The sequence below is a fragment of the Bombina bombina genome, chromosome 2 (assembly GCF_027579735.1).
Source record: "Bombina bombina isolate aBomBom1 chromosome 2, aBomBom1.pri, whole genome shotgun sequence".
Lineage (NCBI taxonomy): Eukaryota > Metazoa > Chordata > Amphibia > Anura > Bombinatoridae > Bombina > Bombina bombina.
Genome location: NC_069500.1, coordinates 1,405,164,390 through 1,405,183,164, shown reverse-complemented (window position 1 = coordinate 1,405,183,164; position 18,775 = coordinate 1,405,164,390). Strand labels below are relative to the sequence as shown.

The window sequence follows — 18,775 nt, the reverse complement described above, 5'->3', positions numbered from 1 at the left end:
TCTTAGTTGAAAGCTTAACCTAGGAGGTTCATATGCTAATTTCTTAGACCTTGAAGCCCACCTCTTTCATATTGCATTTTAACAGTTTTTCCCCACAAGAGAGTGTTAGTTCACATATTTCATATAGATAACACTGTGCTCGTGCACGTGAAGTTATCTGGGATCAGGCACTGATTGGCTAGACTGCAAGTCTGTCAAAATAACTGAAAAAAGGGGCAGTTTGCAGAGGTTTAGATACAAGATAATCACAGAGGTTAAAAGTATATTATTATAACTGTGTTGGTTATGCAAAACTGGGAAATGGGTAATAAAGGGATTATCTATCTTTTAAAACAATAAAAATTCTGGTGTAGACTGTCCCTTTAAATGTTTCATAATATAGTTATTCCAAAAATATTTGTTACTGGACAGCCTGAAAAATGCATAAAAACAGCTACAAGAGAGGAATGAAATGCACCAGATGAAGAGGAGAAGGAGAATGTAGGGGTCAATTTAAAACCAGAAATCCATACTGTGCCACCCAGAATTTATGCTGAACAACCCTGCACTAAAGCAGATTCTCACAGAATGTAATGTATCCAAGAAATGGATTTTCAGTACCACACTATGACCCAGACTCAGACACAGTCAGTGACAGTGAGTGACTCACCAAGTCTCTCGTTGTCGTCGACTCGGACTCTGGCTGTGCTGCGCCGATGGATCATGCGGCTGCCTGCGACTCCCACTATGCACCTTACCTGCACTGTCTGTTGCACACACTCACTGACTGATCTCCGCCCCTCCTTCAGTCCCCTCTCACTCCTGGCGCGCCGAGCGCGCGCAAAATAAAAAAAAATGGCGTCAAAAAAGAAAAATATATATTTTAAAAAGAAATGTCATCAAAAAAAAAATTTACTAATTTTTTTTTATTTCTTAAGCCGGTGCGGGGCCCCCCTGACTTCGGGGCCCGAGGCGGTCGCATGCCCCGCCTTGCCCAAAAGCCGGCCCTGCCCCCGTGACAGTTGAAATTATAGAATCAAACTGAGAACCAAATAGTTTATTACCTTGGAAAGAAAGAGATAGCAATGTCGATTTAGAAGTCATATCAGCATTCCAAGATTTAAGCCATAAAGCTCTTCTAGCTAAAATAGCTAAAGACATATATCTAACATCAATTCTGATGATATAAAAAATGGCATCACAAATGAAATTATTAGTATGTTGAAATAATTTAACAATTATATACACATTATGATCTGATACTTGTTGCGCTAAAGTTTCCAACCAAAAAGTTGAGGCAGCTGCAACATCAGCCAAAGAAATAGCAGGCCTAAGAAGATGACCTGAACATAAATAAGCTTTGCTTAGATAAGGTTCAAGTTTCCTATCTAAAGGATCTTTAAAAGAACTACTATCTTCCGTAGGAATAGTAGTACATTTAGCAAGAGTAGAGATGGCCCCATCAACTTTGGGGATCTTTTCCCAAAACTCAAATCTATCAGTAGGCAAAGGATAAAAAAATGTAAACATTGAAGAAGGAGTAAAAGAAGTACCCAGTCTATTCCATACCTTTGAAATCATATCTGAAATAGCATCAGGAACTAGAAAAACCTCTGGAATAACTACATGAGGTTTATAAACCGAATTTAAACGTTTACTAGTTTTAGTATCAAGAGGACTAGTCTCCTCCATATCTAATGCAATCAACACTTCTTTTAATAAAGAACGAATATACTCCATTTTAAATAAATAAGAGGATTAGTCAGTTTCAATATCTGAGGCAGGATCCTCTGAATCAGACAGATCCTCATCAGAGATAGATAAATCAGTATGTTGTCAGTCATTAGAAAATTCATCAACTCTATGAGAAGTTTTAAAAGACCTTTCACGTTTAATAGAAGGCGGAATGGCAGACAAAGCCTTCTGAATGGAATCAGAAATAAATTCTCTTAAATTTACAGGAATATCCTGGGCATTAGATGTTGATGGACCAGCAACAGGTAATGAACTACTACTGATGGAAATATTCTCTGCATGTAAAAGTTTATCATGACAACTATTACAAACCACAGCTGGAGGAACAGTTACCACAAGTTTACAACAAATGCACTTAGCTTTGGTAGAACCGATATCAGGCAGCATGATTCCAGTAGTAGATTCTGAGACAGGATCAGATTGAGACATCTTGCAGTATGTAAAAGAAAAAACAACATATAAAGCAAAATTATCAATTTCCTTATATGACAGTTTCAGGAATGGGAAAAAATGCAAACAGAATAAGCCTCTGACATAGAAAAAAAGACCAGAGGCAAAAGGTCTTAAATAATGAAACAATGTTTGGCGCCAAGTATGATGCACCACAAACTGAAAAACATTTTTTGGCGCCAAAAAATCCGGAACCAAACTCGAGCGTCATAGATGACGCAACCTCGTGAAAGACTCGGCGCCAACTAAGACGCCAGAAATGACGAATTTGCATCAACAAATGTAATTTTCGCGCCAAAAAAGTCTCATGCCAAGAATGACGCAATAAATTATAGCATTTTGTGCTCTAGCAAGCCTAATACAGCCCGCAATTTAGAAAACCTCAGATAAGAAATTTTTTTATGCATTTCCCAGATATGAAACTGACAGTCTGCAAAAAGGAAATATACTGATAAACCTGAATCATAGCAAATATAAGTACAATACATATATTTAGAACTTTATATATAAAGTGCCAAACCATAGCTGAGAGTGTCTTAAGAAATGAGACATACTTACCAAAAGACACCCATCCACATATAGCAGATAGCCAAACCAGTATTGAAACGGAAATCAGTAGAGGTAATGGTATATAAGAGTATATCATCGATCTGAAAAGGGAGGAAGGAGATGAATCTCTACGACCGATAACAGAGAACCTATGAAATAGATGCCCGTTAGGAAGACCATTGCATTCAATAGGTGATACTCCCTTCACATCCCTCTGACATTCACTGTACTCTGAGAGGAACCGGGTTTCAAAATGCTGAGAAGCGCATATCAACGTAGAAAGCTAACACAAACTTACTTCACCACCTCCATAGGAGGCAAAGTTTGTAAAACTGAATTGTGGGTGTGGTGAGGGGTGTATTTGTAGGCATTTTGAGGTTTGGGAAACTTTGCCCCTCCTGGTAGGATTGTATATCCCATACGTCAATAGCTCATGGACTCTTGCCAATTACATGAAAGAAATATATTTATTTATTATAATAATGACTTACTCTGTGGCAGATCCTCAGCTCTGAAGATCTTCAAAGTAAGGTGAGCTCCTCTCAAAGTTACTCCAGCCGGTCTTAGTAAGTTCCCCTCTATATCCTCCTTGTCATCTGAGGAATCTTTCTTTTCTACCTGTGGGTGGAACCAAAATAAACCTTTAGTCTTTAATACATGTTTTAATCTGAATCATGAAAGAAATAATTTGGGTATCATGTCCCTTTAAGTTTGATATCATTGGCCTGGATTCAATATAACATGTCCATGAAATGCCTAAAATCTTGAGGTGTCCAACACAAATTGAGAGAGCGCAGCACTTCTGTAGAACTGGCAACAATTGCTCTTTATTACGGTGAAAATCCCAAAAAGACAGCAACGTTTCGGGTCACATCAGACCCTTAAAGGGCTATGAAACCCAATTCTTTTCTTTCATGATTTAGATAGAGCAGCAACTTTCTAGTTTACTCCTATTGTACAGTTTCTTCATTCTCCTAGTATGCTTTGTTGAATGTACAACAATGTACTTCTGGTTTCTAACTGAACACATGGGTGAGCCAATGACAATCGGTATATATGTAACCACCAATCAGCAGCTAAAGCCTAGGTTCTTTGCTGCTCCTGAGCTTTCCTAGATAAACCTTTCAGCAAAGGATAACAAGAGAAGGAAGCAAATTAAATAATAGAAGTAAATTGGAAAGTTGTTTAAAATGATATGCTCTGGCTGAATCATGAAATAACATTTTTGGGTTTCCTGTTCCTTTAAGCATGCTAAAAAGGATCTGATGTGACCTAAAACATCGGTGTCTTTATGGGATTTTCACCTCAATAAAGAGAAATTGTTGCCAGTTCTACAGAGGTGCTGCGTTGTCTCTCTTTGTGTTGGATACTCAGAGGGGTGAGCAGAGACCCTGGTAATTCGCTGGCACTCTGGTGAGACTTAATTCGGGTGCTGCACTTATTTTTGTTTATTATTGTAAAATCGTGAGGTTTTAAGGGTGGGAAATCCTTTTCATGTTAAAATTGTGTAATTCATAAAGACCCTTTAATGGTATAAATTGATGATCAATAATCATTATCATCATTCAAATGTTTAAAGTGTAAAAAAAAAAGTCAGAAATGGAGCATAAATAATGGGAAGATATTTTTTTCTGTTAGATTTAAACTTTATATCAATTATAGAACCTTCCGTGCCCATAGATTCATATGAAAAAGCATTTATAAAACATGATACTGAAATGCTAAACCACATCTGTAAAAAGCTGGCTAGAAGATATCACATGATCATCTCTATAAAAGAAAATGTCTGCAGTCAATATATATTTTTATTATATCTTAAATGAACCTATTATTATCTGATTATTATTATCTGATCTGATTATTATCTGATTCTTACCTTGGTATTGCTTCTTTATATACATTTCTAATTTATAAATCTCATAATTTGGATTCTATTTTTGTATATTATAGATTTATTTACAAAATTGTATGTGTGTGTATATATATATATATATATGTATATATGTGTGTATATATATATATATATATATATATATATATATATATATATATATATACTGTATATATACATACGCACACACACATATATATATATATACACACAGACACATATATATACCCTTCTTTTGTTTTCAGTTTGTCTGGATTTGAAAGCTTGCATTGTGTGGCTGTTTTAGGGTCTCAGGTATTGGAAAGGACCTTGACGTGGTACCTGAGCTTGTCCCATTTGGCCAGATGCGGTGACTAACCTTTCCATTTTTGCTTTTAAATCTTAGCTGAGAGCTTGTAAGTGAGTGCTGGGTTTTCTCTGTGTGTTGTATTAATTTGTTTTGTAATTTTCCCTATGGTTCTTGCACCCAGACCTGTCTGGGGTTAACTGCTTGTGGCTCTGGGGACAGCACAGCTTCCTGTGAGTGCCAGTGGCACCCAGGGCTGAGCATGTTGCAGGGTCATAAGATGTGTACCCGGTCCGGTATGAGAGTGCAGTTCCCTTCCGTGTTTTGTATATGTCTAGGGTGGTTACATATTCCTGTGCACCCTTCCCTTGTTTTCAGTTTGTCTGGATTTGAAAGCTTGCATTGTGTGGCTGTTTTAGGGTCTCAGGTATTGGAAAGGACCTTGACGTGGTACCTGAGCTTGTCCCATTTGGCCAGATGCGGTGATTAACCTTTCCATTTTTGCTTTTAAATCTTAGCTGAGAGCTTGTAAGTGAGTGCTGGGTTTTCTCTGTGTGTTGTATTAATTTGTTTTGTAATTTTCCCTATGGTTCTTGCACCCAGACCTGTCTGGGGTTAACTGCTTGTGGCTCTGGGGACAGCACAGCTTCCTGTGAGTGCCAGTGGCACCCAGGGCTGAGCATGTTGCAGGGTCATGGGATGTGTACCCAGTCGGGTATGAGAGTGCAGTTCCCTTCCTTGTTTTGTATGTATATATATATATATATATATATATATATATATATATATATATATATATATATATATATATATATATATATATATATATATATAATTCTGATAGACTTTAGGGCACATTTTTGAAAATTAACATCCTGTTGTTATTTCTGCTATTTTAAATGTGTTTTTTATTTTAAAATCTAATATGGTATACAATGTTTGCAATTCACAATCACTGTGATGAACATACAACATGTGTTTGTAAACTAATGGGATAGCAAGAATCTGTATTAATCATTCCTACATAAAAGTAAGCTGGCTAATACAACTAGAGTTAGAAGGCAGATTGGTCCGAGACCTTACAAACTACATGTGCTAACTAAAGCTACATCACAAGGCAGGTGGGTAACTATAGGTGCTAACTAAAGCTGGGGGGGGTTTGTACCATATTTTGTCCAGTGTAACTTTCTTCTGTACTGTAGGAGAAAAGGATCAGTAAAAAAAAGTCCTTGTACATTTATGGCTTTGAGAATTGGGAGTGCACAGCATAGTTTACAAACATAGACATTTTCTATATACTGTTTAATCACCTGGTATACGACAAAGGCTGTTGGAATTCTGTGCTACTAAATAGATAACATAAAGCAGAACAAGCACTTCTCTTCCTCTGAAATAGGCTTCAGCCCTATACTTGGTGACCTCACTGGCCTATTAGGGCCACTCCCTTAACTTATAGTGCATTTACTAAGCCAGGCACCCAGACTCCAGGGTAAGAGAATTTAGACCCAGTCTTTTGCCTTTTTAGCGGCTGAAGGAAACCAAACCTCACCCTGTAGCAATGCACTCAGGGCGTATTAAGGCTTAGGCCAACAAGGCTGGTGCCTAGCGTGGCAAATTTTGGGGGCGGCACTTGCCCTGGCCACTTCACTGACTATGTAGCTATTAAAAATATCAACTTTATTTTGTCTGGGCAGCTTACCGCTGAGCGGTCACGTGACATCAGTCAGTGGCACTGTGGAAGACGGAGTGAAAACGGAGATGGGAGAGGAGGCTGATCAGTGGACTGGAACAGGAGTGAGGAGTCCCTTCATACTATTAACGCATTGCTACGTACTATTACTGAACTACATATTATTCTGCAAGAGCCTTGCTCAACGGAAACTAGCTGGGAATGCTGTGGAAAACCATGTGTACTTAACGGAGGTATTTTGTCGAGAACTGCAATTCATCGAAAACTGCAATCTGACGTCACTTCCGGTGATTCCATACATCTGATTGGTCCTTGTCCAGTTAGTGACAGGATTCACAACCAATCAAATGGGCACTGTAATCACCTATCTTCACTTTCTATTTTGCCTCTGCCTGGGGGGTTCAAAGGAGGCGAAGCCCCCCATGTAAACCTCATTCTCCAAGGTTTACTTGGGGTGTATGTCAGAGGATCGGCGGTGCGCCCCCCCCCCAGATAGAGGCAAAACAGATATTAAAATAGAAGACTCACAGGAAGTGATGTCAGATTGCAGTTTTCAATGAATTGCAGTTCTCGACAGAACAGAGGGAGAAGTAAATTGGGCCCTGTGCTAAGCATGACAACAAATTCCAGAAATATTCACTTTCACCTCTGAATGTCACTTAGTTCCTTATCACTGTGGCAGCACACACCTCGCTGTATTCAGTTCCCGTGCCAGCTAAGCTATTATGCAGCAAATGATACAGCTGAGTATATGCAGACCATACTGATAATAACACATAGGGAGGAAAGGGAGACCGGCTGTAATGTGGAGAATTGTATGGGCTGATGATATTTATATTTATACTAAAAATCAGGTATTATAACTTGCTGTCCAGTAAAATATACAAACTGGACACAACGAATTCCGTCTGACAGGAGCTGAAGTGCAATAGGGTTAGATCTGAGGTAGGTGTGGGCATTTAAAGGACAGTCATTAGGGTGGGTTGTGTGTTTGTATGTATCTGTGTGTGTACCTGTGTATGTATGTATCTGTGTGTGTACCCCTGTGTGTGTGTGTGTTTGCAATACCTAGCTGTGTGTGTACCTGTGTATGTATGTACCTGTGTGTGTACCCCTGTGTGTGTGTGTACCCCTGTGTGTGTACCTGTGTATGTATGTATCTGTGTGTGTACCCCTGTGTGTGTGTGTGTGTGTTTGCAATACCTAGCTGTGTATGTATCTGTGTGTGTACCTGTGTGTGTACCCCTGTGTGTGTGTGTTTGCAATACCTAGCTGTGTGTGTACCTGTGTATGTATGTACCTGTGTGTTTGTATGTATCTGTGTGTGTACCTGTGTGTGTACCCCTGTGTGTGTGTGTTTGCAATACCTAGCTGTGTGTGTACCTGTGTATGTACCTGTGTGTGTACCCCTGTGTGTGTGTGTTTGCAATACCTAGCTGTGTGTGTACCTGTGTATGTATCTGTGTGTGTACCCCTGTGTGTGTGTGTGTTTGCAATACCTAGCTGTGTGTGTACCTGTGTGTGTGTGTTTGCAATACCTAGCTGTGTATGTATCTGTGTGTGTACCTGTGTGTGTACCCCTGTGTGTGTGTTTGCAATACCTAGCTGTGTATGTATCTGTGTGTGTACCTGTGTGTGTGTGTTTGCAATACCTAGCTGTGTATGTATCTGTGTGTGTACCTGTGTGTGTACCCCTGTGTGTGTGTGTTTGCAATACCTAGCTGTGTATGTATCTGTGTGTGTACCTGTGTGTGTGTGTGTGTGTGTGTTTGCAATACCTAGCTGTGTATGTATCTGTGTGTGTACCTGTGTGTGTACCCCTGTGTGTGTGTGTTTGCAATACCTAGCTGTGTATGTATCTGTGTGTGTACCTGTGTGTGTACCCCTGTGTGTGTGTGTGTGTGTTTGCAATACCTAGCTGTGTGTGTACCTGTGTATGTATGTACCTGTGTGTTTGTATGTATCTGTGTGTGTACCTGTGTGTGTACCCCTGTGTGTGTGTGTTTGCAATACCTAGCTGTGTGTGTACCTGTGTATGTACCTATGTGTGTACCCCTGTGTGTGTGTGTTTGCAATACCTAGCTGTGTGTGTACCTGTGTATGTATCTGTGTGTGTACCCCTGTGTGTGTGTGTGTTTGCAATACCTAGCTGTGTGTGTACCTGTGTGTGTGTGTTTGCAATACCTAGCTGTGTATGTATCTGTGTGTGTACCTGTGTGTGTACCCCTGTGTGTGTGTGTTTGCAATACCTAGCTGTGTATGTACCTGTGTGTGTACCCCTGTGTGTGTGTGTGTGTTTGCAATACCTAGCTGTGTGTGTACCTGTGTATGTATGTACCTGTGTGTTTATGCATCTGTGTATGGATGTTTGTGTATGTATATGTGTGTTTGTTTGTGTGGTTTGGTGCATTGTAGCTTTTTTTAATTTATTTTTTATTTGTTTTAATATTTTTAGTTCTACGTAGGGGCCCCACACTGTGATTTCGCCTAGAGCCATGCAATTGCTAGGGATTTTGTCATTTAATTTCACATGGTTACTTAGTACTGACTGTCTCCTATCTATCTATCTATCTATCTATCTATCTATCTATCTAGCAAACGTCTTTGTATCTGATTAGTTATTTTCTCACCCTGTATATGAATTTAGGTTTAAACCAACCCGACCTGAGTGAATGCAAGGCCTGGGGAACATCTACTTAAAAAGACTTTAAAAAATGTTCAATTTTTTTTACACCCTGACCAAAAAATATTATAGCTAAATAAAGGCCTAAAACCTGGGGGGTGGGGTGAGGGGGGGGGAAAGAATTTTGAGTGCCTAGGGCAGCACAAAACCTAAATATGCCACCGATGCACTGCAGTGAATGGTTAAAGGGATATAAAAATTCAAACAGAAAATGTTCTAATGTGTTATAGTACTTTATTATTGCATAATTGCTTACATATAATTATGTGTTTAACCCTTTAAAAGGGGTTAAATACACATTTAAAGTCAGCCCCAGAGCTTCAGTGCACTACTGAGACCTACTGTAACAAATCCAATTAGCAAATGACAAGGGACCTATGTCCCTAGCCACCATACAGCAGCTAGCTCCCAGAAGTGCAGTGCGGCTCCTGTGCCTACCTAGGTATGCTTTTCAACAAAAGATACCAAGAGAGCAAAGTAAATGTCATACAAAAGGAAACTGAAGTATTTTAAATTGTTTGCTCTGCTTCTGTTTGGCTTTCATGTCCATTTAAAGGTTTTACTTGTCGTGGAAAAAATGACTGAAGGACCCTTGTCTGCAGTTTAACTGCTTGTGCAGATGATACTTACCGGGCATTCGTCTCCTGGGCCCATTACGATCATTGTAACCTTTAAATAACCTTTAGCCCCAGCTGTATAATCCTCTGGATCTGACAGAAGCAGCCACTTTCTGAGAAATGCGTGTTCTAAAAAAATAATCTACATTTATTTCATAAATCCACTGAGCAAATATTATGTGTTTGTGTGAGTGTGTCATATATATATATATATATATATATACAGTATATATATATATATAGATATATACACACACACACACATATATATATATATATATATATATATATATATATATATATATATATATATATATATATATATATATATATATATATATATATATATATATATACTGATAATATTGCAATAAAATAGCTGCCACGTAATGCTATTTATAAAAACCCCAACAGAGGGCGCTCATGTTTCATTCATTTGTGACATGCAATTTCATTATGTAAACGTAAAGTTTGTACATTTAAATGCTAGAAAGATTTTCAATGTTCTCTTTACGGTTCAGTTATTTTGCGTTACCCTTTAACTAGGAGATTATATACAGAGGTAATATCCAATACATTGGATATTAATTAAAGAAAACCTCTTAATGGTACTAGAGGCTTCAAGCATAAAATATAATTGACATGTCGGTAGTACAAAATAAGTAATAATTAATTCATGTTTTCCACTGCAGTTGTGTGTTGTGTTGTTATCTAGATATAACAAGCTACAGAGCTTTTAGTGAAACATTTTAATTTTACAAATATCGCACGGTTCCTCCGAGATCTGGCAATATTTGCTTACATTAAACGCATGTAATATGACACAACATCATTAACAAATAAAAATCAAATCTTATCAGTTGAACCAATGTGTGATTACGCTTCTTGCTCTCCAATACAAAGGCAGCAAATTAATTTGTTATTGAATTATTCACAGACAATATGATCTACTTCAGTCTTTTTAGTGATTCCATGCTAACAATTACTTCAACTTGTTGCTCACAAATCTACACTAAAATAGCTTGTTATATTTAAAGTATTTCCTGTTTATATTCATAATTTTGTGTATTCTTGATGTGCAGTTTGCTTGATTTATTATGCTCTTCTACTTAAAGGGACATTCCAGACAAAATTGAAATCCCCATGGATGCATTCTAATTATGAATAGAAGTATATTTATAATTTACATGTATTAGCAAAAATGCTTCTAATAAATGGCTAGATTACGAGATTTTCGTTTTGAGCTGTGCGGTGCTAACGAGCAGTTTTCTCTCACCGCTCAATTACATGCAGCGCTGGTATTACAGGTTTTTACAAACCCGGCGTTAAAAGGCAAGAAGTAAGCGTTGAGCAAAATGTTGCTCCTTACAGCACTCCAATACCAGCGCTGCTTAAGTCAGCAGTGAGCTGGTCGTACATACTCATGCACGATTTCCCCATAGGAATCAATGGGGAGAGCCGGCTGAGAAAAAGTCTAACACCTACAAAAAAGCAGCGTAAAACTCAGTAACGCAGCCCCATTGATTCCTATGGGGAAATAAAAGTTATGTCTACACCTAACACCCTAACATGAACCCCGAGTCTAAACGCCCCTAATCTTATACTTGTTAACCCCTAATCTGCCGCCCCCAACATTGCCGACACCTACATTATACTTATTAACCCCTAATCTGCCGCTCCGGACACCGCCGCCACCTACAATATACTTATGAACCCCTAATCTGCTGCCCCCAACATCGCCAACACCTACATAATATTTATAAACCCCTAATCTGACGCCCCCAATGTCGCCGCAACCTACCTACATTTATTAACCCCTAATCTGCTGCCCCCAACGTTGCCGCCACTATAATAAAAATATTAACCCCTAAACCGCCGCACTCCTGCCTCGCAAACATTAGTTAAATATTATTAACCCCTAATCTGCTGTCCCTAACATCGCCGCCACCTACCTACATTTATTAACCCCTAATCTGCCGTCCCCACTATACGAAATGTATTAACCCCTAAACCTAAGTTTAACCCTAACCCTAACACCCCCTAATTTAAATATAATTAAAATAAATCTAACAAAAAATTCCTATCATTAACTAAATTATTCCTATTTAAAACTAAATACATACCTATAAAATAAACCCTAAGATAGCTACAATATAACTAATAGTTACATTGTAGCTATCTTAGGGTTTATTTTTATTTTACAGGCAAGTTTGTATTTATTTTAACTAGGTAGAATAGGTATTAAATAGTTATTAACTATTTAATAACTACCTAGCTAAAATAAATACAAAAGTACCTGTAAAATAAAACCTAACCTAAGTTACAATAACATCTAACACTACACTATAATTAAATAAATTAACTAAATTAACAATTAAATAAATTAAATTAAATTTGCTAAAGTACAAAAAAAACAACACTAAATTACAGAAAATAATAAAAAAATTACTAGATATTTAAACTAATTACAGCTAATCTAATAGCCGTATCAAAATAAAAAAAGCCGCCCCAAAATAAAAAAAACCTAGCCTAAACTAAACTACCAATAGTCCTTAAAAGGGCCTTTTGCGGGGCATTGCCCCAAAGTAATCAGCTCTTTAACCTGTAAGAAAAAATACAAACAACCCCCCAAGCGTAAAACCCACCACCCACACAACCAACACCCCAAATAAAATACTATCTAAAAAACCTAAGCTCCCCATTGCCCTGAAAAGGGCATTTAGATGGGCATTGCCCTTTAAAGGGCAGTTAGCTCTTTTGCGGCCCAAACCATAACCTAAAAATAAAACCCACCCAATACACCCTTAAAAAAACCTAACACTAACCCCCTGAAGATCGACTTACAGTTCAGAAGACCTAACATCCATCCTCAAGGAAGCGGCAGAAGTCTTCATCCAACCGGGCCAATGTCGTCAACGAATCCGGGAGAAGTCTTCATCCAAGTCCATCCGACGTGGAGCGGGTCATCTTCAAGACATCCGATGCGGAGCATCCTCTTCATCCGGAGTCTTCTTACTGAATGAAGGTACCTTTAAGTGATGTCATCCAAGATGGCGTCCCTTCAATTCCGATTGGCTGATAGAATTCTATCAGCCAATCGGAATTAAGGTAGAAAAAATCCTATTGGCTGATGCAATCAGCCAATAGGATTGAGTTTGAATTCTATTGGCTGTTCCAATCAGCCAATAGAGTATAAGCTCAATCCTATTGGCTGATTGGATCAGCCAATAGGATTGAACTTCAATCCTATTGGCTGATTGGATCAGCCAATAGGATTTTTTCTACTTTAATTACGATTGGCTGATAGAATTCTATCAGCTAATCAGAATCTAAGGGACGCCATCTTGGATGACGTCACTTAAAGGAACCTTCATTCGTCGGGTAGTCGTCGGATGAAGAGGATGCTTCGGTCGGATGTCTTGAAGATGGACCCGCTCCGGATGGATGAAGATAGAAGATGCCGTCTGGATGAAGACTTCTGCCCGTCTGGAAAACCACTTCGCCCGGCTTGGATGAATACTTCTCCCAGCTTCGTTGAGGACTTCGGCCTGGCTGTATGAAGACTTCTGCCACTTCCTTGAGGATGGATGTCCAGTCTTCAGAACTGTAAGTCGATCTTCAGGGGTTTAGTGTTAGGTTTTTTTAAGGGTGTATTGGGTGGGTTTTATTTTTAGGTTTGGGTTTGGGCCGCAAAAGAGCTAACTGCCCTTTTAAGGGCAATGCCCATCCAAATGCGCTTTTCAGGGCAATGGGGAGCTAAGGGTTTTTAGATAGTATTTTATTTGGGGGGTTGGTTGTGTGGGTGGTGGGTTTTACTGTTGGGGGGGTTGTTTGTATTTTTTTTTACAGTTAAAAGAGCTGATTACTTTGGGGCAATGCCCCGCAAAAGGCCCTTTTAAGGGCTATTGGTAGTTTAGTTTATGCTAGGGTTTTTTTTTAATTTGGGGGGGCTTTTTTATTTTGATAGGGCTATTAGCCCTATTAGGTAATTCGTTTAAATATCTTGTAATTTGTTTATTATTTTCTGTAGTTTAGTGGGGTTTTTTTTTTTGTACTTTAGCTAATTATAGTGTAGTGTTAGGTGTTATTGTAACTTAGGTAAGGTTTTATTTTACAGGTACTTTTGTATTTATTTTAGCTAGGTACTTAGCAAATAGTTAATAACTATTTAATACCTATTCTACCTAGTTAAAATAAATAGAAACTTGCCTGTAAACTAAAAATAAACCCTAAGATAGCTACAATGTAACTATTAGTTATATTGTAGCTAGCTTAGGGTTTATTTTATAGGTAAGTATTTAGTTTTAAATAGGAATAATTTAGTTAATGATAGGAATTTTTATTTTGATTTATTTTAATTATATTTAAGTTAGGGGTGTTAGGGTTAGGGTTAGACTTAGGTTTAGGGGTTAATACATTTAGTATAGTGGCGGCGACTTTAGGGGAGGCAGATTAGGGGTTAATAAATGTAGGTAGGTGGTGGCGATGTTAGGGACGGCAGATTAGGGGTTAATAATATTTAACTAATGTTTGCGAGGCGGGAGTGCGGCGGTTTAGGGGTTAATATGTTTATTATAGTGGCAGCGACGTTGGGGGAGGCAGATTAGGGGTTAATAAGTGTAGGTAGGTGGCGGCGACATTGGGGGCAGCAGATTAGGGGTTAATAAATATAATGTAGGTGTCAGCGATGTTGGGGGCAGCAGATTAGGGGTTAATAAATATAATGTAGGTGGCGGCGGTGTCCGGAGCGGCAGATTAGGGGTTAAAAATGTTATTTTAGTGTTTGCGAAGAGGGAGGGCCTCGGTTTAAGGGTTAATAGGTAGTTTATGGGTGTTAGTGTACTTTTTAGCACTTTAGTTATATTGAGTTTTATGCTACGGCGCTGTACCATAAAACTCTTAACTACTGACTTTTAAATGCGTTAGGGATTTTGGAGGTAGAGGGTGTACCGCTCACTTTTTGGCCTCCCAGGACAGACTCATAATTCCGGCGCTGTGGAAGTCCCATAGAAAAAATACTTTACGAAGTTTACGTAAATCGTTTTGCGGTAAGGCCAAAGAAGTGTGCAGTGCCCCTAAACCTGCAAGACACGTAATACCAGCGGGCGTAAAAAAACAGCATTAGGACCTGTTAACGCTGCTTTTTTACCCTAATGCACAACTCCTAATCTAGCCGAAAAGCTATAGCTGTTTCAAAGGTGTATTAAAGTATGCTCCATGCACCAGCATTTTAAACACAGCACTTGCTCAAAGTGTCTAAGGTGATTGTACCATCTGGTAATAACTACATTTGTTAATTGCTTACATGTCACAAGCCCCACTGGTACTCTGAGCAGCTGCATTGACAATACATGTATATTCCACATATGTTTTTATTCAAAGATGCATTTCAACTAAGTGCATTTAATTTTTTTACTGGAATATCCCTTTAAGCATGAAATGGTCAGTTTGCTAATATCTCTATTATTATATAATCTTCTATTTAATAAGTCGCGTATTGATGCTTCTCTGGCTGATTAGACATATCCTACATTAGAAAATATGCATCATTGAACAGAAAATTACACATTTTTAAGATTGTTACTTACTTGATTCTCCGTAAATCATCCCAACATCCATCTGAAAAAATAAAGTACAATAGTAAAGGCAACTTCATTTTACACATCAAGTGAAGCAAGGGAAATGTACCAGGATTCAAAGCCTGCTAATAGTCCAGCACACCCCTAAAACACTCCTGTGCCAAACGGAGTGTAAAAAAGATACAGTTATAAGGGGAGTCCCTTATAAATAAGGGTAAATGGTATATTGTGTCAGATAAAGAAGGTTTATTACTAATACATGGACATTTGCATAAAACACGTATAAAATACAAGGAAACGATCTAGGGTACCTCTGGTAAACAAGGAAATGAGATAGTAATGTGCCGGCATGGACAAAAGTTGATATCCCAAAAATCCATAGATGATAAAATTCAGTGGAGATAGGTCCAAAAAATCTTCTCTCTAAATAGGTACCTAAAGGGGAAAAAGCAACAAAACACAAAATAGTGCAACCATGTAGGTATATACATATAATGCTGGGGATGAAAGTACTCACCGGATGGTTCAAACAGCCTACTTGTCATAGGTCGAAATGCGTAGGCTGTTTGAACCATCCGGTGAGTACTTTTATCCCCAGTATTATATGTATATACCTACAGGTTTGCACTATTCTGTGTTTTGTTGTTTTTTTTTTTTATTTAGGTACCCATTTAGAGAGAAACTTTTTGGACCTATCTCCACTGAATTTTGTTGTCTATGGATTTTTGGTATATCAACTTTTCTCCATGAACTTTTCTTGCGTTACTAGGACTATTGCTACTAGGACTATTCTTTGAACTTGTATTGCCGGCACAATACTATCTCATTTCCTGCTATAGCAGAGGTACCCTAGATAATTTCCTTGTATTTTATGCGTATTTTATGCGAATGTCCATTTATTGAAAATGTAATAAAACCTTCTTTATCTGACACAATATACCATTTACCCTTATTTATAAGGGACTCATTTTACACATCACACAAATTTACTGAAATTTAAGCTAAAAAAAACACAAAGAAATGCTCACCCGAAACTCTCCAATCACAGAATCAGCTCGAAGAGAGCGAGAATCAAAAACCTAAAAAGCAGGAAGAAAAAAAATCTTTATAAAAAACTTTGTATAAGACATTCCTGATCTGAAAGTGATTCTGATCTAAAGCCGATAATCTAAAGCTCTCTGGGCTGGTGAGATTCTATATGAATGCTGCCAGTACTATTAAACCAATTTTTAAACTGAAAACAAGGTGTTTCACTAAGGGGTGTATACTGCATTTTTTTATGGGGAGGAGATGCTGACATTACAAAAGTGCACAATGAAAATTGTAATTTCAAAAATCATACAAAAGGAATATTTGAACCATTTACACAAAAATACACAGTGAAAAATTTGTATTGTTAAGGTGCATCAAATATCGTAACAAAATTGTTCACCAAAAATCATATTTTATCAAAAACGTAAAAAATGTAATGCAAATTATACAGGAATAAATCGTATTAAATATACACAGTGTAAATCATAATTTAAGTGCAACAAACGCATAGAAATTCGTACTTAGAAGTACAAAATACAAACTGTAATTGTTTTTTATCATAAAATGGGCTGTACATGGGCGTTCCATGGTTGTATAGAATTAATCTCTCAAATTTTCACCCTACAGAGCTCACTGTTTTTTCTCACCAGTTAAAAGGTGGCAAGCTTTTATCAAAATACGCAAAACACTAATAACGTTGAAGGGAAAATCTATGCATACGAAAATAACAGCATATTTAAAGGGATAGTAAAGTCCAAATTAAACTTTCATAATTCAGATATGGCATGCAATTTTAAACAAACAAAAAAGTGTAGCGGAGCACCAGTCCAATGTTGTATGATAAAAGTAATCTTTATTAATCTTCAGGATAAAACAGAAAAACGACAGGGTGCCATTCTCTTAATAGGAGTCAGCTCCTACAGCTGCTGACATGTTTCGGCTGTTGCCGTTATCAAAGCTGCTTGTCTGTGCAGGTGTAATCCTGCCCTTTAAAAGAAATGAACACTGACTCCTATTGGATAATGGTTTAACACACATTTGAAAATTAACCAGTTCCTTACCTCAGGTTATAATAACAGAGTAATGCCCAGTGACTAAAACAAATCAAATCAAATAAAAAATGCTGCATAAGAGTACATATATCTCTAAGCAGAATTAGTGATAGAAAACCTTAAATATATGGTTATGTAAATGTATCAATATACAACTATCTCTAAATAAATTCTAAAATGTAGTAATAGCAAGCTGGGAGAGTGCAGAGAACACCCAATGTTGAACATATAGGTATATAAAAATGAGCACCATTAGCTTAGAGATTATTCAAAAATTGGGATTCCACATACTCACAAGTAATTTTATTGTGTATGTGTCCCTAGAAATAAAATATGGAAACACTATATGTGTGTCTATTCAAAGTGTTGGCAGAGACAAAGGTGTGCAGGAGGGAACCTATTATTTCTAGTTATTCCCCCCTCCTTGTATTTCAGAGCAGAACGTGGCTGTCACTTTAATGAATAATTAAGGTTTTAAACAAAACTTAGAGAGCAAAAAAATAAATAAAGTAAAAATAATAAAAATAGGAAAACAAGAATCAAGAGTCCCTCTGTGGTAGTCAGAAATTCAATTAATATGAAAGTATAAAGGGGGTTCAGGTCCACATCACTCCCAATGGTTGATTAAATCATACATGGAATTGAGGCCTGAGGGGTATCTTGTTTGCAACTTAAATATCCAAAAGATCTCACGTTTGGACAAAATTTTGTCCCTGTCCCCCCCCCCCCCCTCTTGGCGATTTGGTGATTTTTTCAATGCAAGTTCAGCGAAAAGTATCAGAAGTTTTACCATGTATATTGGTAAAATGTTGGATAAGGGGGGTAATGGCTGTGCCTGTCCTGATATTAGAGAGATGCTCTCTAATTCTTGACCTGACCTCTCTGGTCGTGAGACCTACATATTGTTTTGCACATGATGTGCAAGTGGCCAGGTAGATGGTATATGTCGACCTACAGTTAAGACACATGTTCTTCGTAAATACCTGTCCTGTTACTGTGGAGCAAAAAGTGCTCCCCGTCTCCACCTTTTCACAAGCCACACAATCTCTGAAATGACATTTAAACATGCCTTTCTGGGTCAGCCAGGAAGACTCTTGGTTTTTGTTGGTAGGAATTCTGGTGGGGGACACCATATTGCCTATGGTTTTGCTTCGCCGGTAAGTGAAATGGCATGATTTCACTGATAGATTGGCTAAATCCTCATCTGCCTTC

At 37.8% G+C, this 18,775-nt stretch overlaps 1 protein-coding gene across 9 annotated transcripts in view; it reads right to left on the bottom strand.

Annotated features, from left to right (window-relative positions):
* The window catches only part of DYSF (dysferlin), a 780,712-nt gene that overhangs the window by 463,409 nt on the left and 298,528 nt on the right, over window positions 1–18,775 (bottom strand). For all 9 annotated transcript variants that reach the window (XM_053704344.1, XM_053704350.1, XM_053704349.1 and 6 more), the window contains 4 exons: window positions 16,508–16,558; window positions 15,489–15,519; window positions 9,914–10,029; window positions 3,225–3,351 (listed from right to left, as the gene is read on the bottom strand). In XM_053704344.1, coding sequence (XP_053560319.1) covers window positions 3,225–3,351; window positions 9,914–10,029; window positions 15,489–15,519; window positions 16,508–16,558 — 325 coding nt within the window. The remainder of the gene's footprint in view (window positions 1–3,224; window positions 3,352–9,913; window positions 10,030–15,488; window positions 15,520–16,507; window positions 16,559–18,775) is intronic.